The sequence below is a fragment of the Paralichthys olivaceus genome, chromosome 4 (assembly GCF_024713975.1).
Source record: "Paralichthys olivaceus isolate ysfri-2021 chromosome 4, ASM2471397v2, whole genome shotgun sequence".
Classification (NCBI taxonomy): domain Eukaryota; kingdom Metazoa; phylum Chordata; class Actinopteri; order Pleuronectiformes; family Paralichthyidae; genus Paralichthys; species Paralichthys olivaceus.
Window position 1 is genome coordinate 11704888 of NC_091096.1, and position 21730 is coordinate 11726617.

At 42.9% G+C, this 21730-nt stretch overlaps 1 protein-coding gene across 2 annotated transcripts in view; it reads right to left on the reverse strand.

The window, feature by feature from the left end:
- Positions 1–15228, reverse strand: part of unc5ca (unc-5 netrin receptor Ca) — a 185569-nt gene extending 170341 nt beyond the window's left edge. For both annotated transcript variants that reach the window (XM_020101086.2, XM_020101085.2), the window contains exon 1: positions 14965–15228. In XM_020101086.2, the coding sequence (XP_019956645.1) occupies positions 14965–15085 (121 nt within the window). In that variant the 5' untranslated portion in view covers positions 15086–15228. The remainder of the gene's footprint in view (positions 1–14964) is intronic.
- Between the last annotated feature and the right edge of the window lie 6502 nt (positions 15229–21730).

A 21730-nucleotide genomic window follows, 5' to 3' on the forward strand; every position in this document is an offset into this window, starting at 1 on the left:
TCATTAAAAAGGCAATATTGCATGGAATATTCTCATGAGTGAAGGGTTTATACATCAAAAGCTAATTGTGCAGCAGGTTTTGGGAGATTTCAGATTAGATTTAGTGATGAAACATATGGTGACTTGCTGCCTGTTTCCTCAGTATTGTTGTCAAGGTTCCTCCTCGACCACGATGGACCGAAAATGTTAAAACATTTGAGATGCTCCCACAAAGTCCAACCAACCACATGTCACCTCATTGTCATTAGCTGTGAGTTCACTTCATTCTCAAGCCAAAAATACACTTTTGTGAGTTGACCTGAGGCAGCCCTGCCCCCATTTCTGACAAGACCTCAGCACTGAGCAGATATAAACCAAAACCCTGGAGGGGCCCAGAGGAAGAAGCAACACAAATAACCACAGTAACAATACAAGGATTTGGAGGAGCTGGAGGGAGCCGTGGGCATTGCCTGGCTTTAGTCAGCTACTTTCTGCTTCTTTTTGAAACTATTCCTTGGGTGTGGATGACATTTCTCAGAACAGAGAAGGGAGGGAAAAAAACCACTTCAAATGTTTCTGCAAAGTTTTCTTCCTTGTGTCTTTTGTTCAAAGTTTAAATCTCCCTTTCCCCCAGGAAGGACGAATAGAATAAGTAGACACTTGAAGTAAAGTGGAGAAAGATGAGGGGTAGTGAAGAGGAGGCTGACAACAGACAGTCTGAACGAGAAGCAGAGATGGATACAGAGCGAGGAGAAAGCGGAGGGAGGCTCACTCACACTTATTTCATGTCCTTTTGATGTGGTACCTTAACCCGGCTGTGACACTATGACATAAGTCTTGCGCCCATTCATCTGCTGCAGAACAAGTAACCCCATACGCATGATGTCATTGGCACAATACAAGACATATAGCTTACAGATGGCTACTTGCCACACAGAAAATACCACGGAGCATATTTCAACAAGTAGGCAACAATGTCATGATTGTGTGCAGCTGGTACAGTTGCAACCAATTTATTTGAGGTGCACGTCCTGTCATGATGTGGCCCTCTTTAGTATACTGCTGAAAAACCAAGACTGGTTATAATACTCTTCAAAGGCTGGAGATACTCGGACAAACATTTGTACGGCAGCTGGTGTTGGCGTGGAGAGAAGAGGCCTGGTCACACTGTCCAAAGGTTCAAGAATCATCAATAAGTGTAAACTTAGCTCATCACAATATTATATTGGATATTCATGAATGAGGACGGCTTGGTGGGTTCCCGGTTCAAAGCCTGGTTCATCCGGGGTCTTTATGTGTGGAGTTTGCATTTTCTCCCAGTGTCTGTGTGGGTTTTCTCTTTATCCAGTACTACAGCTTCTCCCCACAGTCCAAACACATGCAGATTGGGGATTAGTTTAATTAGAGACTATAAATTGTCTGTATGTGGTTGTTTGTCTTCTGTGCAGTGGCTATTCAATACACTGGCGACCTGTTCCCTCGCCCAATGTCAGTAGGGAATGGCTCCAACTCTCCCTACGACCCTCAAAGGATAATCAATATAGAGGAAGGATGGATGGAATTATGAACAATTGGTGTGTTCAGAACACCCAAAACCTTAAAGGGGCATTCCATCAATTTTACACGAGGCTCAGTTTATTTGTCAAAGGGAGGACAATCGATATCAGGCTGTGATAACAATTAAATAATGCCCTCTCTGGCTGTGGAAAGAGTTTTCCAAAGCCTGACAAAGTATTCCCCTAATGTCATCAAGCTTATTTTGTCTTAATTAAAACTGTTATCCACTTACATTATGCAAAATGTAGTATCCAGTAATTTGGCAACTGGATACAGACTCAAGTTAAAACATCTCAGCCTCAGCAGCTGATTTTAAATATTCAAAATTGAAGTTCAGTATCTTGGCCAAGGATACTTTAGCCTAGACTGGAGGAGCCGGGAAATTGAACCACTGACCCTCTACCTAAGTGTGATACTAAATCGCTGCAGTGCCCCTTCAGGTTCAGGCACTTTTATAGCTTACTTTAAATCCAGGACAATATAACATTTAAGCTACATCATAATATTATGCTTTCCAGTTAAAAATAACACTATCATTAAAAATGAAAAAATCACATAACTCCCACCTAAAGGAAACACTGTTACTTGAAAAAACTCTCACTCTGGATAGGTGTTTTTTTCTGTCTTTGTGAAACTCTAACTGCCAAAGTATCAAACTGGACCAAGAGAGTGACAGGACAGACACACTAAACCTGCCAAGACCACAACAGTCACTGCATATGGACACACATTGACTCTCCCTATGTCTAATTTAACTGCCATACTCCCTTACCACTCACTGCCAGTCTGTGTGTGTGTGTGTGTGCATGTGCGTGTGTGTGTGTGTGTGTGTGTGTGTGTGTGTGTGTGTGTGTGTGTGTGTGTGTGTTGGGTGGCCTGTCTGGAAACCTTCATGTACACTGGTGTTCAACAGGGCAGAGACACTTCCCATAGTATATTCTGTGTGTGTGTGTGTGTGTGTGTGTGTGAATCCAGTTTTGGCGGGCAAGTTGAGCCACATGTCATTGGACAGTGAGTCAGTTTGTGCCGAAAACCGTTACCACACCGCTCCACCAGCTGTGTCTCAGGGAGAGGATTATGACTATGATGATGATGATGATGATGATGATGATGATGATGATCATGGCAACAGGAAAAAGCAGGAAATCCTTTGAAAAGAGCAGGATCACACATCCTCGTATATGAAAACACCTGTGTGTCATTTTAATATACTTGATTAAATCACAGCCTGTACTGGTAGAATAACCTCCATCACTGCTGGGACAATCAAACAGAGACATGTTTTATTATTTCTATGAAGACACATCCATGTCTTGGTTATGGGCTGAAAACAATAAAACAAAGTGTGTGTGTGGGTCACAGTAATAACTTGTACCCGCAAACACGAAACAGCTCTCCAAGTCATAATGTCCAAATACAAAACCCAGTTCCAATTTTGACTACTGAGAACCAGAGTGCTGAAAAGTTTGCTTCACAAAAATGAACCCAGCGGTGAAATAAAATGATTTATTCATGTAAAATGTGCTCACTGCTTTTAATTTAGTCACGTTTAAATGCCATCCAATATTTTCATCAGCACTCATTTATTAATAACAATTTTGTCTACACATCAAAAGTTAGTTTTACAGTGCAAGAAAGTGATGAATATCATAATGAAATGATCAACACAAAATAAAATGCATCCATAAGTACAATTAAGGGATGCTGGGAAAACACCACATATAACCCTGATTAAAAGCAGTGCTGCTCCAGACGGAATAAAACAGTGTTCCTCATTACTGACTAAGTTGTTTACAACATCAAAGTAAATTATTTGGGAAGAAACAGGCTAAGACCAGGACATGGCTGCAGTTGGTACATTTCTGTCCTCCAGTCTCTCTCTGGTGCTACTTACTGAAGAAGCTAGAATTAAAAATACAAATAGCATTTGACGGAGAGAACTGTGCGTTTCTTTTACAATTCAGCTCGTCCTTTGTTTCATAAACTTCTCCTCAGATCAAGCGTGTACGTGCGCTTTTGACTTCCATGTAAAATTACATCTCGATTTCATCAGCTGTCAGATCACAGCAGGCAGCCCCGGTCTGTATCCTCCCAAAACACACACATACTGATGTCATACTTCAACATTTCATGAAGGAGGTGTCAGATGATTCAAACAAGCGTTTTTCTTAAGGATGTGTATTCTTCATAAAAATACAGCAGGAAAGTGTAAATTCCTGAGTGAATAACTGAGATATTAAATGAGGCTTTAACCTGCTGTGTGATCTGAATGGAGTGTTGTAATTCATTTAATTTAGTATCTCAAAACTGATGATGACATAAACTTGACCAATCACGAGTAAATCTCATGAGGTTTTACCCCAGTTTCAAGAATTGTTTTAAAAAATGTATAGTATTAGTTTGGTCCGCGGCTCATCTGCTAATATGGAGGAGGTGGGGTTTGTAACCTAGCCAGACACCAGGGGCCGATCCAGATGATTTGGCTTCCCATTTTGAGAGCTTTACGTCATTAATCTTTACATACAGTCTACAGTTTTGACCCACTGCCCCTGAGGTGGGAGATATTCACCAACATTACCAAGGTGAAACCTCATGGTAAAGAAATGCCAAAGACTGTGCTGACTTCAGCCGACCTCCTCCGAGAAACACGAAATGAGCAACAATGAACTTCATTTTAATTGAAAGGCAATGAGCAGTAAAAGCAGTGACTCCTAAAGTACCTGCTCTGACCCTTCACTTTACTGGGGTCCTCGGGGATGGAAACACAAAAACCACAAGCAGAGAGCGTAAGAGTGAAAGAGAGAATGACTTTTAGGGTCAAATCCCTTTTTTAAATAAACATCAATAAATGTTTGTAAGACAATGGAGCCCTGAGAGCCAGAGGGCCCAGAGGAACACTGCTCCAAGTTAGCACACACATATTCACTGAGTCTGTGTGGGAGAGAATCAATGAGGACAAAGCACAGTTGAAACATACTATAAACAGCACAAAAAAAGTCCGTAGGTCTGTTCTTTTATAGCTGAGTCACAACGTTGAACACTCACAATAAAAATTTTACTCAGAAGATGTTAAATCTCTCAATCATTCAAAACAACTTTAGAGCTTCATTCATCGCCCTCATCGTCACCCCATTTATTCAAACCCTCCTTCGAAACAGTTTTTCCCAAAAAGTAAAATCTGATCATCTCAGCTGACTCACAGTCGATGAAAAGCTGGACCTTTGGATTGTAAAGGCACTCGATAAAGACTTTTACAGCCTTATAATACCATAGCAAGAAATGGTATCATCAAAATTGAAATACACAATTTGATCTGCTCTTGATGGGATTTTAATCTGACAAACAACAATTCAAAACTAATTATGTAATTTGCCAATTTCCACTGAAAAATGCATTTTATATTTCATGTTCTCATGTATTATGCAAACCCTGATGCTCAGCTTTCATCAAGAATCAGCTGTGCACATGGTTGTTCTTCGGAAGTGTGGTGTCCAACCTTTTTACACGTGTTTTCGTTCATATTGCACTGTTATCGTTTCAGCAGAGTTCTACAGGAAAGCCTGTGTAATAAGAATAAATTAAAACTTTAGGACACCAAGGCAACCAAACATAGAGACAACAGCCTCAGTCATCTCACATCAGGTCAAAATCCCGCTTACATTGATCAAACCTGTCCTACAGGCAAGTTAACAAGCCAATTTTTCAATGTTTTCGTAATGAGTCAGCTATATCTCTCTGTCTTTAGTCCAGAGGCGGCTTGTCTCATGGACAAATTACACTGTTCAGTTTCAGAACTTACTCTTGGGCAGGGTAACATGAAGCTGAGCTGCCATTTTGAATAAGAAAATCCAAAAGGACAGGTCTCCTGTATGAATTTCTCAAACACAAACAGACATACCAGAGAGCAGTGGTGAACACCAGCGGCTCACCACACAGTCACTGCATCTTCCTCCATTTCTTTCTTTATCGTTTCTTAGATTCAATTTATTTCTCCAAATCACATCATACATTATGTCAGACCCTAAAATAATGCACCACAAGATTCTCAACCTGTGTGAGTGTAACGCTGCGATATCTGTCCTCCGTCCAACACGGCATTGGAGTAAAAGACTGTGGAATTCTTTTCGTAAATTTGGTTACAGCCTTATCAGAGAGACACAGAGTGGAATCTATCTTGCTGGTGTTGAACTGCGGGGCATTTGCTCACGGCCATGCGTCTTGCTACAGACAGTCACCCAGAATCCCTGGCTGCTCGCGAGCTGCTGGAGGGGCTAAGGAAGCTACACTGGTACCGACTGCACAGGGGGACTGGCTAATAATAGCAGCAAATGATCTGGGTACCACAGTGCAGATTTACGCTTCCAATCCACTGAGCCTCGCCTCCACCAGGGCAAGGAAATGTATTAACTGAACCGTTTTGTACCATTAAAGGAGACAGGCGTAACTACACGTGAGACATACAGAGCTAAAGGGAGACGGAGAGGCCATCGCTAACTGCTGAGCTGGAACATCAAGATACAGTGTGTAAACAATCAGAGTTAGCAAGAAGGCTGCTAAAAGAACGGAGCTACGAGTTCTGTGCACAACTAGTGTATGTTCAAATGTACTGCATGCAATAAGCCGCAGTAGTTTAGTAGCTTACAGCGACCTGTGACCCGTTTGATGTTGAGGTTTGATTGAAAAACAGCTTTTGGTCCATCTTTAAAATGATATTTTTGTCTTTTTTATGATCTGACAAAAAGCCACTTATTCACTTGCTTTCCTTAACACAATCTGCTCGTTTGGATTATGTGCATAGATCTAACTCATGACCTCTAAAGGCACAAGTGAAACCCTTCACCTAATCCTGACCAAAATCCTTCAAGTCATCTTCTCCTCCTTCTTCTGATTCTGGATCTAAATTGCATGGTTGTACTACAACGCCTCAAATAGCAGCCATATCTAAATGTGCGCTCGCTGTAAACACAGGGGCGTCATGGCCACAGGAAACCCAGGCCACATCCACTTCCTGAGAGGGGTGTGACCAGCCACAGCTGATTTGCATTTTCAACTACAGACACAGAAACGGTTCGGAACGGGGCTGAAATAGAGGGTTTATACTTGAATGCAGAACCTGAGGAGTGTTTTAAAGGAAGAAACTTCAGAGATCTATGCAAACTTAATACAAAGGTGTACATTATAGAACCTTTAAAGTGAGGGTCATGCAAACAATTTGGCCTCTGTGTGACTGTCAGGTTAAATTATTCAGTCATCCCTTCTGCCCTGTTGTGAACACTAACCCTGCAGTTCTTCCACTATCTCGCAACCAAACTTGATGTCCCTCTGTTCAAGTATCTCTCTTCCTCCCGCTCTCTCATCATTGCTCACCCGCATGATCGCTTCTTTTCCTGGAGAGCAAAATATTTCAGGAGGCAACATTTTTACAGTGGAGAGTCATTATTCTCTCCCCATTCTCTCCTCTCTCCACCTACATTATACCTTCCTGTACCTGTTCTCCTCTGGGGGAGCAGGGGGAAAAAATGCTGCGTGCATGGATAATTCTGGAAAATAGCGATGCGATATTTCATCCCCACACTCACACAATGTTCACACAAAACATGCCTTCTCAGCAAAGCTAGTGCCCATATTCATTAGCCACTTAGAATGCTGTGTTCAGATGAATCAAAGCAAACTGCTTACACGTAATCTTGTCACCCGCCGAGTAAAATATATTGGGTTCCTTATTACAGTTGGTGCGGAGCCAACATAAGTGAATGGACTTGTTGTACCATATGTTGTGTGTCTAATGTACAGTGTGTGTTTGTGGTTTGTGTTTGTCTATGTAATGATCATACCGAAGAAACTCTTCACTGTGCGTTCTTACCTGCCTCTGTGTATCAGTGTGTGTGTGTGTTATGACCTTCTTTTTCCTAACCCTACCTAGGGTGCAGTACATTGAATTACATCAACAGAACAGGCAACCCAAACCTTTTTACAACACACGTTAAGTCCCGTTTTTCACAGCATCCCACAGAATTACAATGTACCCTTTCAAAACAGGCACAACTGCTGTGTTTGTGTGTCCATGTGTGCAAAGTGCAGACGTAAGCCTGAGAGGTAAAAAGTTACAGTGGTGATTATAGTAATTATGGTTTCAGGTTTTTGCATATTCCTTCAGATGGACCGCTAGATTACCAGACAGTTTGGCACATGCAGGGAGGGAGCGGGTGGAGGAAAAAGAAAAGAGTTACTGTTGGGGTGAGCAAGGGAGGGGTTGGATTGAGGGAGCAAGGAGGAGTGAGAGAGAGAGGGAAACTGGCAGAAAAAAAAGGGGATGTGAAAAGAAGACCAATAGAGAGAAAAAACACGGTAACAAAGGAAGAGAGAATGAAGAGGCGAAAGATACGAAGGAGAGAAAGACTAATCCTTATGGCGGCTTCTCGATGCTGCTCAGCCCGCTTGCTCGTGCCCTCCTCCTCCTCCTCCTCTTCTCCCCAATCCTCTCTGCACACGAGGAGTTGTATGGGCTTTTACAGTGCGGCTTTGTTTCCTATCAAAAAGGACGAGTAAACTCTTTTAGTTACTTTTCTTCTTCTTCCCTGCTACTTCACTTTCTCTCCATTTCTCAGTTTCCCCAAGTTTCTGCCCCGAACCTCACCCCCCCCCCTGTCTTTTCTACTCCATCTTTCAATACAGGACAATGCACATAACAAGCTTTGCCTTGAAACAAAAAGGATCCGGGTCCCAGGCTCGTGGACCCCCTGTCGCGACACGTCGTCTTTTCTCAAAGGCGGCTTAATTACATATTCATGGTGACACAAATAAGACTCTGTTGCTCCAACACACAAACACACCACTCAGCCAAAACACCCAGCACCCATCTGCTGGTCGTGTGTATGCCCTCGAGGAATTGTCCCTTCAAACAGAGCACACGTATGTAGAAATGTGTTGTTTTTGACGGCCTTTTACTTTGCGTGTGTTTCAGGAGGAACATTGTTGCAATCCCACGGCCCGTAAGGTTTGGCGCTGTAGAAATCTGGGACACCATGTGAAAACGATACAGACAATCTATCCCGAAATCTGCAGCATGTCTTTAATATGAGCGCCATGAGCAAAAAATCTGGAGACGCGGCAGATTGGTGCCTTGGCATGACTCCAAACAAAATGTCAGAGACAGACATGGGGAGGGACAGGGGGAGGGCAGAAGTTGGTTTCTTCACACAGACGGAGGAAAAAATAAAGCGTCTCCGGTAATCGCTCGTCTCCAATAAGTGCAGTGTGCTGCTCGTTGTTTTTGAGGCAAATAAACCAGCGCAAGCTATTTACTGGAGGTTTTATGGTATCAAATAAAAAAAATATACAGACCATGAAACGCCTAAGCTGTCGGCTAAGAGGCAAGGCCTTAAAACAAAGAGATGCAGGGGGAGATTTCAATGGAGGACAGCTGGCATGGCGTGGAGCTCCTTTTCTCTACCTGTCGCTCTCCTTCCCTTTTCAGTTCCATCTATCTGTATTGGACACACACATTTGTGCGTGTGTACATGTGTAGGCAAACTCTCCCTCCCTCACTCTGACTGATGAGTTCTGTGCCCACACACACACACACACCGACACACCGACACACAGACACACACGACACACAAAATGTCCTGCTGCTTGCAAGCTCCATTCAGAAGGACAACAATATGTCCACTGTTTGGGCCACACTCTAATTAAACAGCGTAAATCTAACTAGAGAAAGAGATGGAGTGGGGAGAGGCAGCAGCAGAGGAAGAAAGTAATAAAAAAAAGAACTAAAAGTGAGCAAGGCGACCAGAACGTCCGAGGTAGTAAATGGGAAAGAGAGAAAGATGAAAGCAGGACAGAGGAAATGAGAGTCACAGAGAGAAATAGGAACAAATGACAGCGGAGAGGAATATAGACGAACGACAACAGTGTAGAAATCTGTGGCCTGATCCTTACTTCACTGAGTTCAACTGTTTATTATGGGGATTAAAATAAACATGCAGTTCACAGGAAAAAGGAAAAAACAATTCTGTGAAATGTACTGGCATAGAAAAATAATGGCTGTTATTGTTCCATAAGTTGTTCCATGACCATGTTTTTTTTCTTTCTTCCCTTTAAAAAAATTTACTAAAAAATATTTTAAACAATCCATTGTCTTTCTGGATGACTTTAAAGAAACAGATCTACATCTGTAATAAAAAGACTAAAATAGGATTATAACTTTTTACAGTGCAGGATTGCATGGGACCAGGGGGAACTATATTATAGGCCATTGATTGGGAACAAACGGCTTTCTCTCTCTGAGCTCCAGCTCACAACCAGCTCACACACACACACACAAAGACACACGCACGCACACACACACAGGCGCACAGCTAACTAAAACAAAAAGCCTGGAAACGAGAGCCCCAAATGAGGCCTTAGGTTTCGAAGGCCATGAAAAATTCATAATTCCAGATCTTTACATGAAACTCTAGAAGGAATTAGGCCTAACAGCAGGAGACGCTGGGAATCGGTTTCAGAACATTTAGCTTCTCCCCTCTCTTTTTCCTCCTCTCCCTCGCTCAGCCTGTCCCTCTAGTAAACACGCACATTCACACGACACAAATGCACAACCAAACACACTGTTAGACACACACTTGCACAAAGAGGCAGATTCTTATGTGCCATCCCGGGTTTTCCCCTGTGGAGAATGAGAGATGATAAATGGTGCAAGTGGTGTGACGCAGTTTTTCAACGCAGCCTTTTGAAAACCACACTTATTCAAGAACCGGATTTTATAGCTGCTTTCCTCAGACGATAAACATGCCTTCAAAGTTCTCTGCCGCTACACAAACAACCCATGTCCAAGCTTTTGATTCTTGGAATAGGCTGAGCTATGATTGCCACTTGTTTCTATTTACCATTCATGATATGCACAGATCTCCTGGATTTTCACAGCTCAACATAAAATAAACTTACAAGGCCAAAGAGAAAGGTCGGTAACAAGCATTCAGCAGCTACAACAGAATACAAACTGAAATGATAGAGATACAAACTGATAGAGAGATGGGAAATATCTCATCATTTGTCAAACACAAAGTCTATGATGAGCAAAGAAGGACAAAAACTTTTAGAAAAGAAGGAGGCAGAGAGGTCGAGGGAGATGTGCCATCACTGTGCTACTGCGAGCAGCAGGAGGGTCTCCAACACAAAACAACTCCAGACAGTCAAAGACTTCCTTTCACACACACTCCTGAACGCCTGTCCAAGCACACACACTCTGGTACGTTCACACACACAGAGAATGCAGACAGAATGCAGCATTGTTTGACCAGAGAGATATCTTGCTGTGTGTGTGTGTGTGTGTGTGTGTGTGTGTGTGTGTGTGTGTGTGTGTGTGTGTGCGTCAGTCAGCTTGTCAAGTCCTAGTGGAGTGATCAAAGCTGGTACAAACCACCCAGAGAGATTTCTCTCTCATCCATTCATCCATCCCTTCTCTCACTCTTGATGCAGAAACAGCATCGAATTCACCACATAAAACCCACTCAGCCAATCAGACTGTGCTGGCAGGAGCGGCGCGGCCAATCAAGTTGGAATATTTTGTTTGCAATAATTCCCAGCTGTCCCCCTACAAGCACTGAACCCTGGATGGCTGCAGTGCACCATGGGACAGGATCAGAGCATAATGGGAGACGGCGTGGGAGCTCTGGCAATATCATAATGCCAAGTGTGTGTGCACGCACATACACACACATGCATTGAAACACCATGTGAGCTCTGCTGGAGACACTGTAACGGGGCCAAGTTCACACACACATGTACAATATCACACAATCACCCACATGTCGACGTCCTGACGCACATACACACACAGATACACACGTGCACAGAAACACGCACACACACTCTACAGGAGTTCTTTGAGAACAACCCCAAGCTGCCAAGTTCATGATCACACACACACACACACACACACACACACACCTCACAGCAGCACGTTCAGTACATCTTCACACCTACCAGGTTCACAAATATACACCTACGCACCAACCCCCACAACACGCACAACAACCCCCTCCTTTCTGGACACAGAAGCTTCAACACAGGCCCATACACACCCACACAATTCTTTCAAACTATGTGGTTTTAAATGAGCTGTGTGGCTGAATAATATGTATTTAAACAACATTAAAAAGGATCCTAGAATAGAAGTGTGTTCACTCTATGTACCACAGAAATGAGCGTCTGTAACCAGAGTCCGACAGCCAAACCGTGAAACATGAAATGACAGACACTGTGGGACCATGTAAAGTGGAGACACACTAACAACCTATAGATGCTGAATTGTAGAACCTGCCTAAACCGCAGGTTGGTGATCATAATAAACAGGACTTCTCAGACTTGGTGGAGCGGTGCTGACACCCACTCATTTCGGAGCCAATGTTAGCTAATGGCTTTTTAAAAGGCCCAAAGGGGGGTGGGGCTTAGTTGGAAGGCTGACACACGCACGCACTCAAGTCAGCACGAGAGGATCTGAACTAACATTCACCTCTCGTTGTGCGCACACATGTCGGTGTGGGTCTGTGAGAGATAGACTTCAATCGTGTATCACAGGTTGTGTAGCTCTGCAGAAAGACGTCCACACGCTACTCTAATAAGAGTTGAAGACAGGTTGGTAATGAAATGTTCAGGAGAGACCTGGATATAAAGCAGAAGAACTTGGACTGAATTCATGCTGTGTGCGATGATTTTACTCAAAATAGATTTTTTTAAATTTGGAGGGTCACCATCATCTTCGTTGGATTTGAATCCTCAGCAGCAACAGCATCATTTCCACAAACACCATCACCTTGAATATCATGAGTCACAGTGTCACAAGAGTAGAATCTTGGTCAAAACAACAATTTCTGTTTCCCTTTAAAATGCACAGAGACGCATTTTGTCCGGAGGAGGTGCATGTGTGAACGCAAATGTCTGAGTAAGAGCCTCTGCAGTTTCGGTGAACTTTCTTTGCCTTACCCCCTAGTATAAAGTTTATAGAAAGAGAATTTGATGTGAGAGCATGGCAGGGAACCCCCTGCTGGTTTCACTGCGAGCCAGTGGGGGGTTGATGACGCTCTAATACGACACAGATGCAAAAATACAGAAAAACTAAACGAAAACAAATGTCTCAAGGTAAAAAAATTTAGTGATACACACATAGAAGACACCAAAGATATGTAGAGAGTTTGTGGTAATAACAGCTGATGACGGTGTCTGGGTGGTGCAAACAAGATCACGTGATCTCCGCAGCTGAGTTAATACTTCACTTCCTGTCTCTGTCTGCTGCACCCGGCGGAGGATTTGTTGCTTTTGTGAATGCGTCTGTGCAAAGAACATCCCGCTGTGTTGTGCACGTGTAAAAGACAAAGTGTGGGTAAAGTCCGGACCCAATTCTCTGGACTTTACCCGCAGGTCACATCTGAAGACGGCAACAGAGTGATTTGAAGCTCTCCACCTGAATGGACTGGGAGTCGAGTCCGGCTCTGATGCACAGAGAGGATCAGCTATGTAAACAAAGCAACCGGCTCCCCCACAGCTAGGTCAATGTGTTTGTGTGTTTTACCCCATTCAATAGAGCAACTCTCCGAGTGACTCCTCACACAAAGGAACAACTTCAGAGACATGAGTCGAGTTGTTTGGAGCAGAGAAGATAACAGACACTAACACGGCAGACACATGCAGCTGGGAGAGAGAGGACGTGGAAAATGGAGCAGAATGAGGGAGGTGGAGGGGCAGCGGCACTTTTCAAAGAGCAAGCAAAAAAAGATTGAGGAGTTTCATCTGCCTGGAAAAACATCAACAGTTTTACGTTCCAATTATCAGATGTCTCTATACCAAAGTCAAATTGAGTCGCATGTCGGTGGCAAAGTGCAATTTATCAGAGTTAGGCGAGAGGCTGCTCAAATCGTGGCCCTAAATTGCGGCGTATTGATTTAACAGTAAACCAATAGAGAACAGTCATAATGAATATTGGTGGGTGTTGCTGAAATGCTGCTCCCCAAGGCAACAACAGCGACATCATGTCCTATTACAGCCCAAATTCTACACACACACAAACACCATGCAGGCCACTGAGGGAAGGTGATTCCACTTTACTGACTCCTTCCTGCTGCAGACCAGACAGATTAGTTTCCTGTCATGAGGCGCTCAAGTGGAATATCAGTTGTATAATGGAGCGTAAAGATTCAAGTAACACATAACTCTTGAGGGATATTAGGATATTACAGTTAATAGGGGATGAAATCCACAATAAGCGCTCGGTGATGAGGTCAAACTTAAGTGAGTGGGGCCATAAAACAGGGAAAATGCAGCGAGTTAATCAGCTTGATAAAACAACAGAAGGGTTCAGTCCTTAATGCTTTTGGATGAACATGTACAAGTTGCTCCCTGCAGAAGGTCACAGGGAGTGTGACAGAGAGGAGGATCTGAGACAGAAGCTTCTTACTTCTGAGGAAATAAAACTAACAGGTCTCACTCCACATAGTTTTTAAATTCCTCTTATTCTTCGCCTGGATGTGTTGCACAAACAACACAAGCCGAGTATGTGCTCATGCATGGTATGAGCTCTCTTTAGGTAATGATGGGGAGTTGATGACTTGTGATGTTTTATTCTCAAGTTTATCCCTAATGTTTGCAGCTTGTTTCTCCTGCAGACTCCTGTTCTTCTTCTTCTTCTTCTTCTTCTTTTGTTATCAGACGTGTATAATTAGCTCCATGCTCGTGGCGGCTGTGAGTGTTTGCGACTTCTGATCAATTTTCCAATCGAAGCAGCGAAGCGTCGTCTCTATTTTGCAAAGTCCTCATAGAGCGATGAGACATTACAGTCGCTCCTGCTGCCCTTCACAGATCTCACGTTCGTTTACCTGCAGCCTCAGAGTTTGTTTTACCAATTTATAGAAAGAAAAAAAACTCTGTCATGGAGCTGAGGTCAACCTGAGCTGCTCGGGAGTTTCTCTGCAGGTACATCAATATATGTATGTTCTTCGTTGGGGATGGACACCTTATACTTGCACTTCAGTTTCCCTCATCAAATCCGCCGCATATGAGGCAGTTGTCTTACATTAATGAAGCCTGTGTTTGTCGTTTCACGCAGAGAAACGTGGGCTGCGAGTTGAGCAGCGCAGTTAAAGCGGGGAAGCAAATGCGCAAATATACGTGATTTAAGCTTTGAGGACTTAACGTAAACAACGCGTTCACCAGCACCACATCAATTTAAATGGAATATGGAAAAAGGAAAGATAAAGTACAGACTGCCTCCTTTGCAAGGAGCTCATTCAGCCTCTCCGTCTACAACCGGGCACATCGCCACTGACACACACACCACCACATCAATGGAGGAGAAGGTCCACAGCTTCCAAACAATTCATGTGACTCTTTTTTAAAGAGGGGTCTGAAAGAGGAGACATCCTCCTGTCTTACCTTGTCCGGCTCCTGGCCGTGCGAGCACCAGGAGGAGCAGGATCACCGGCGTGGCTGCGCACATCCTCGCCGAGCCGCAGCACTCGCGTCCTATTCCACTTCTCTGTCCACTTTTCCCCATTAGTGCAAGCGCGTAAAACACATAAACACGCACAAAAAACTCCCTTGCTCCGCACGGTGGGGGACGGTGAAAACTCCTCTCTTCCCCCCGCCACCACAATCCTCCTCCGCGGATCAATCAAAGGGGTCCCCCCAAAAACCCAAGAAAGGTGCGGGTATAGGTGGGTATAGTCCCGGTGTCTGAGTCTCGGTCTCCAAAAAGAAAACGGTGCAGGTTAAGCTGCGAGAAGTGAGAGGTGGTGGAAACTAACCACGGGGTCCCTCCACTCGTGTCAGTGGCACAGCCTCCTCTGCTCGTCTCTCTCTCGGTGTGTGTGAGTGCGCGGTCCCTATCTCCTCCAGACTCCCCGTTTACGCAGAGAGAGAGAGGGGGAGAGAGAGGGGAGAGGGAGGGAGAGAGAGAGAGAGAGAGGGTGGGAGAGAGAGAGAGATAGATGCCACCGCCCTCTAGCTACACTAACCCCTCTCTCTTTCTATACTTTAATGACAAAAAACATGATGCAATTAAAATCGCACTGAATTCATGCGTAATTTGCGCACTTAATGACATGCGTGAGTATGGTTCCACTGTCATCGCTGGACACGTTGAGGATGAAGAGCTTATCTGCCTCTTTCGCTCCTTTCACTCCATCTTCTAGACTTAAATCAACTCCAACAGATCTTCCTCAGACACATATTTCACTTTTACGGACTTGGATTTTTTTTCTATGACTTGTTGGCGACTTCTAATCCAGTGTCTTTCTGTAGCGTGCGCCTGAGCGGAGCAAAACAAGGAGCCACGTTTTTCCGAGAGCTCACCGACTGATGTCTGCCCCCTGACGGCCACATGTACCCTGAATCTTGCCTGTGTGTGTTTGTGTAGTCCATCCACATCATTACAGGCAGTGTAAAACCAAAATGATGTAGAATTTTTTTTTATATAAACATTATGAAAGCTGATTTTGTTTATCTTGGTGCCTGTATATGTGGATTACATGGAGGTCACCCACCCAACTATTGTATATTCACCACAATGGCAACTATGAAGGAGTGTTCATTTTACAAGATTACTTTCACTGCCACCACAAACAAATAAATGATAGAGGCTACACTGCAAGAAACAATGATCCACATTTCCATCACTGTAAAATCAAGCAGTAGCTAGAGCCAATATAAATGTACGACCGCAAGTTTGTTTCACTGTTATGATTCCAGATTTCCGCATGTTTATGTCAACACAATCATGTGGCAACACATGCTAATCTTTGTTTGTGCACATCCTCTTTTTCCAAAAGGAAAAACCAGATATGATATATACTTTCAATTTGCCCCCTTGAGCACTCAAGGAAAACATAAACATGTGAGCAGTTGACCGATGGATAACTTTAAAACAAGCCTAATTTCATTTGTGTGTGTTTGCAGCACACACACACACACACACACAGTCGTCTAGCTAACATAACTCTCAAAAGTGTCGCTGCACAGTCATTTGAGCAGCACAGCCCGCATCATGCATTGTAAATGGCAATAGTAAAATATGTGCTCTGTGCCATTTGTCACCACAGCAGCCCCACAGCTCAGTGACTACCACTGGAAGTAGCTGCTACCCGCAGGGACCCGTAAAAGCCTTTTTATTCTGCCACTTTATTGGGAATGGGAAAGCAATAAGTAACACAAGAAACATGTGGCACTCTTGGATATGGATCAGCACTTACACCAGCAACAGTCAATGGCAATAGGGTTTTCACAGTTCCATGTGGCAGAACAATATATATATATATACTTTACTGCCAGTGATTTGAATGTGATATTTAAGTGGTGCATTAAAGGGCGGTTTACTTAAAAAAATGTTTAGCTTAGAAATGTACAGCGGAAGCTCCGACTAGCTCAAACTTAAATACACAAGTTTTTTCTTAATTTTGAATGTGAACCGGGTTCCTCCTCCTCCTCCTCATTTCTAACAGTTTGAATTGTTATTTCCACGTCTGTGAATGGGAGGCATGCCTCCACTTAAGCTGAAAGAATACAGATTGCTGTGTGTGTGTGTGTGTGTGTGTGTGTGTGTGTGTGTGTGTGTGTGTGTGTGTGTGTGTGTGTCTGTGTGTGCCCAAGAGCCCAACACGTCTACTTTTAACCAACCTCCTGGAGGACTTTGTCGCGCTGGCTTCATCTCCCCTTTCTTTGAATGTTAGAATCATCAAACAAGCCAACATCACTTTATTCATGTCGATCATTATTACAGAGATAGATATAGAGTGTGTAGAAAGTTGAACATATTTTCCCATTGGTTGTCTGAGGCTGTAACCATAGCATCAAAGACACGGGGATAATGAGAGGGGGAGACAGAAGTAGAATAAGATATTAAAGGATATCACCACCTTGATAATGCAGAGACGAGGGTGAAAGAAAGGTGTTTTATTATTTAGAGCAGACTGTGGAAAACAGGGTTCTTGCTCTGTTTTTATATCGATGGTCTTCCGTTTTCAGTGTATTATATTAATGCCAATGTGCAATAATGGCAAACAGTTATTTTTAGTATAGATATTAGTTTTAATAGGAATAGTTTAAAAATGAATACTTCCATATTTTAGTGACTATGTTTAATCGCCTCCTTTATGAGAGGTTATATAAGCAGTTTGATGTTGCTCTTGTATCTGAATTCGCTGAAGTCTTGGTGTCACTGTGAGGTTGCCAGGCAACCAGTGGAGACTACAGGACAGTCCCTATAACCGTCTTTAAAGATAGACGTCATAGCAGCTTCCCCATAGTGAAGCCAAAACATTGTAACTGCCCCCTGGTGGCTGGCTGCTGTATAGGTCATGGACCCTGCCCCCCCAAAGATGGTTTCCGATCGATGCATGTTCAAGTGTTAATTTTTTTCTGATGAGATTGACTTTAAATAATAATGTGTATCTTTCTATGATAAGAGGGTGAGACGTCACAATTAGTAACTGGGACTAACTTGCGATTGGTTGGATGGGAGTATTGATGGCTCCACTGCTCGATCACTATTGTGAAGACTCAAATTACATCATCTGTGTGAAAAGGCCGTACCTGTATCAGGGTTATTGTGGCTTAATTGTAATTTACATCAGAACAGGAGGAGACACTTTCTATTTGTTTGTCTTCACAAACTGTCTGCTATCAAGTTTCATGTGTGCAGCTGAATACAGCAGCACGAGTGCCTTTAAAGAAATACTAATGGAAAGCTATCCCAATTCCAATGTTTTTTTCCCCATTGTTATGACGGCAGGTGTTTTGTCCCACTGTCAAGTGTGGCCATTCCAAAGTGGTATACACACATTTGCCTTCAATAATCCTCTTCTCCTGCAGCTGCAACTATAGATGCATCACAATGAGCAGACAGCCACCGGCAGGATGCTTCTGAGCGTTCCAGTTTAAAGGATAACAATGACTGGGATGACTTTTATCCTTGAACCAGCGCAGATTTTCTTGGGTGGAGCATCCTTTTTCAAAATAAGAGCCAATCTCTTTCTGGCACCCAGCTCGATAATTGAACATATTGAAAAAGACACTCATCTCCTTGGAAAGTTAAAGTTCCAACGAGCTCACATCACCAGGCTCCCTTCTCATGACATTAGTCTATTGTCACTCTTCTGCTGTTCTGTCACGCTACCAGTAGAGATACAACCAACATGCCATCATGTGTGCTTACACCTGCACTATCTCTATTGCTTGTAACAACAGAGAGTGGGCCCCGTGGGGGTGACTAGGTTTAATCTCTTTAAGCAGTTACATAATGGCCCCCAGTTCATGTTTTAATCAGCGAATAGATGGCTGTGCCCAGGGACGAATAATCACATCTATAACTTTCTAATCTAATATCCAGCTACATTCAAGTGGATTAGAGAGGAGCAGCGAGGGAGAGGAGGGGCACAGGTGGTACACCTAGATGTGAGTGTTTGTAGGAGGATTTATTTGTGTGTTATTTTGAGATATAGAAAATAAGAGTGAGAAATCATGTGCTTCTGTTCTGAGTCTGCACGTGTGTGTGTGTGTGTGTGTGTGTGTGTGTGTGTGTGTGTGTGTAGGCACATGAATGTGTGTATGTCCTCTTACCTTCTATTGCTAGACACACTGTCCACAACGTCAGTCCTTTCAGATCACTTTTGATTTCAGTCGTTTGGAAGGTTGTTTGATGATGAGTACTGACAATCTCATTCCCTAGATGGCTGTGTGTGACCTGCCCTGAGTGAAGCTCACTGGGTGCAACATCACCGTGGGAACAAAAGTGAATGAAGAAATTCATCCAGACAGACAGATGGACGGATAGACAGACAGACAAGGAGAGAATGTATCAGAGTAATCAAATTGAATTGTTTCTGAACACACACACACACACACACACACACACAAACAGACACACATGTGCAAACATAAAAGCTTGCTCACTCGCATTGTAGGATTTAGCAGGAAAAACAAAATGCAGTGTCAAGGATAAATGAAATTGAAAATCCCAGTCAGCATGTGACCTCATACGCAGTAAAGACTGCATTATACATTTATCATAAAAACCAATGCTGTTTGTAGTTGCATTTATATAACTAATTCTAATCTGTGTAATGGTCTTAAGATACGCACATTACAGAACAAAGCATGAAGAAAATCAATGGAATGTTCATTTCTTGATTAGAAGTCGGACTCTTCATCTTCGTCATGCCCCAACATAGTTCAATGCATCTTATTTCTTTTGTGATAATTACACATGAAAGCCAATAAAACTCTGCCAGCTCAGTGAGAGCAGGTCACAGGGTCAAACCACTTTAAGGAAAGTATGTTTTTATATAAAAACAAGGGTTTTAGTGAATGTAAAAACAGTGATATTGATAAACATTTTTAAGTGCTACAATAAAAAAGCAAGGACATAGAGCAAGGACTTTGACAACATAAGAAAAAGGGAAAACAAGATGAACAGTGATAGAAGGAGGGACAGACATGCAGGCGAGCAACGAAGCTGTGTTGCTTTATGAAAACAAGCTAACTCTTATCTGTGAAGAGCATCAAGTCAGTGATGTTGGAATTCAGACAGAACACATTGATTGACTCTCTGTGGCGATTCATTGTGTCGTTACTTTACTGTTCAAAGTCTAAGTGGTATTGTTTAAATGGATAGTTTAGCACATTGTAGAAATTAGCTGTATGTGCACATGCATATGCAAATGTTTATGTTTATGTTCATGCGAATGTGTGTTTGTTTACTCTATGCATTTTGTCTACAGGCCAATAAAGATTTCAGGGTAATGGGTTTGTGCATCAAAACACAGTGTCTTAGATACTCAAAGGTGTTTGTATCCAGTAAAAGTATGCAGGGCTGTTTCTAGGAGCAGGTTTCGTTGGTAGCATTAACATTTACAAGGATGCATATGCATGTAATCATGAGGTGAAGGTAATATACATGCACATCTTGCCATTGATTTTACAGTAATCAGGTGCCTGACAGTTGGTGGCATTAACATGCAAGAAATGCAGTAATGCATCACTGAAGCTTAGAATTTATACAAATGAAAGCTGGTAAACATGGACAGAAACAAAGCATAATTTGCAATATTGAAAATTTTGCTTCGTAAATGTTTCATGAGACGAAAATGCACTCAGGCCCCAAGTGTACACACGATGCATTTTGGGGAGAAAGACTGAATATAAACAATGAAAGTCTACAGGACATGTATAAAGTATGATGTATTGGTTGTCATGGTTAAGTGATATCACTATTGATCATTCTTTGATCTAGCACAAACAGCAGGAAACATCACGGTTGGCAATTACCATCTTTTATTTTTAAATAAGAAAACATTAAAGCAATAGCAGCTCTGTGTCCAAGAGTGTGTTATCAAGTGTGTGCCTCTGCCAGAAAGAGTTGTGTGCCTGCTTCACTTCAGCAGATATGTTGTGATGTGGCTATGGGCAATTTACTTAATTGCTTGCTCTCGTTCTTCAAGAGACTCTTGAACACTAATCCAGAAAACGAATGCTGAAAACACTCAACCATCACATCATCTCACCATTATCTGAATTTAAGGTGTCCGGAAGCCTCTGGACAATGAAGATGCAGATTTTTCCTTCTTGGAAAGCTTTTCTGTTGAATGTATTCTAGGACTCATCCATTCTCATTAGTGTGGATGTCCGAGTTATGCCGCTTTAATGATATCCTGGACCTGGTTAGGATAACATTTTGAGATTATATCTGGGTTTGGAGATGTTGGAGAGGCCAGCCTAGTTGATTTGTGACATTGCATATGTCTGAAATTGGAGGGAAACATGCAATAACCATGCATGTCAGGGACCGTGTAACACAAACTCAGCGCAGCTTACATTAACTGCATTGGACTCATTGGGTTAGGACGCAAACAAATCCAGTCCGAGCCACACACTACTTCTCATTCAGATTACATTACATGGCTTCCTAATGGCACTGGAGAAAGTCCTTGTTAAAAGTTAGGTTGAATACTCACTGTTCTTGTGTTGTTATTTTTAAAAGGGGAAGATGCGTGTATAAAAGTAGGAACAGGAAATTTTAATAATTCACTCATTTGCAGCAGTAGATTGGAAGTCAACAACACACTCACTGAGAGACTCACAGGAGAAGCGATGCAGAAAGCACCGATTTCCCAGCGGGCCTGAGGCTAGAGGCTGGCATGTATGTGAA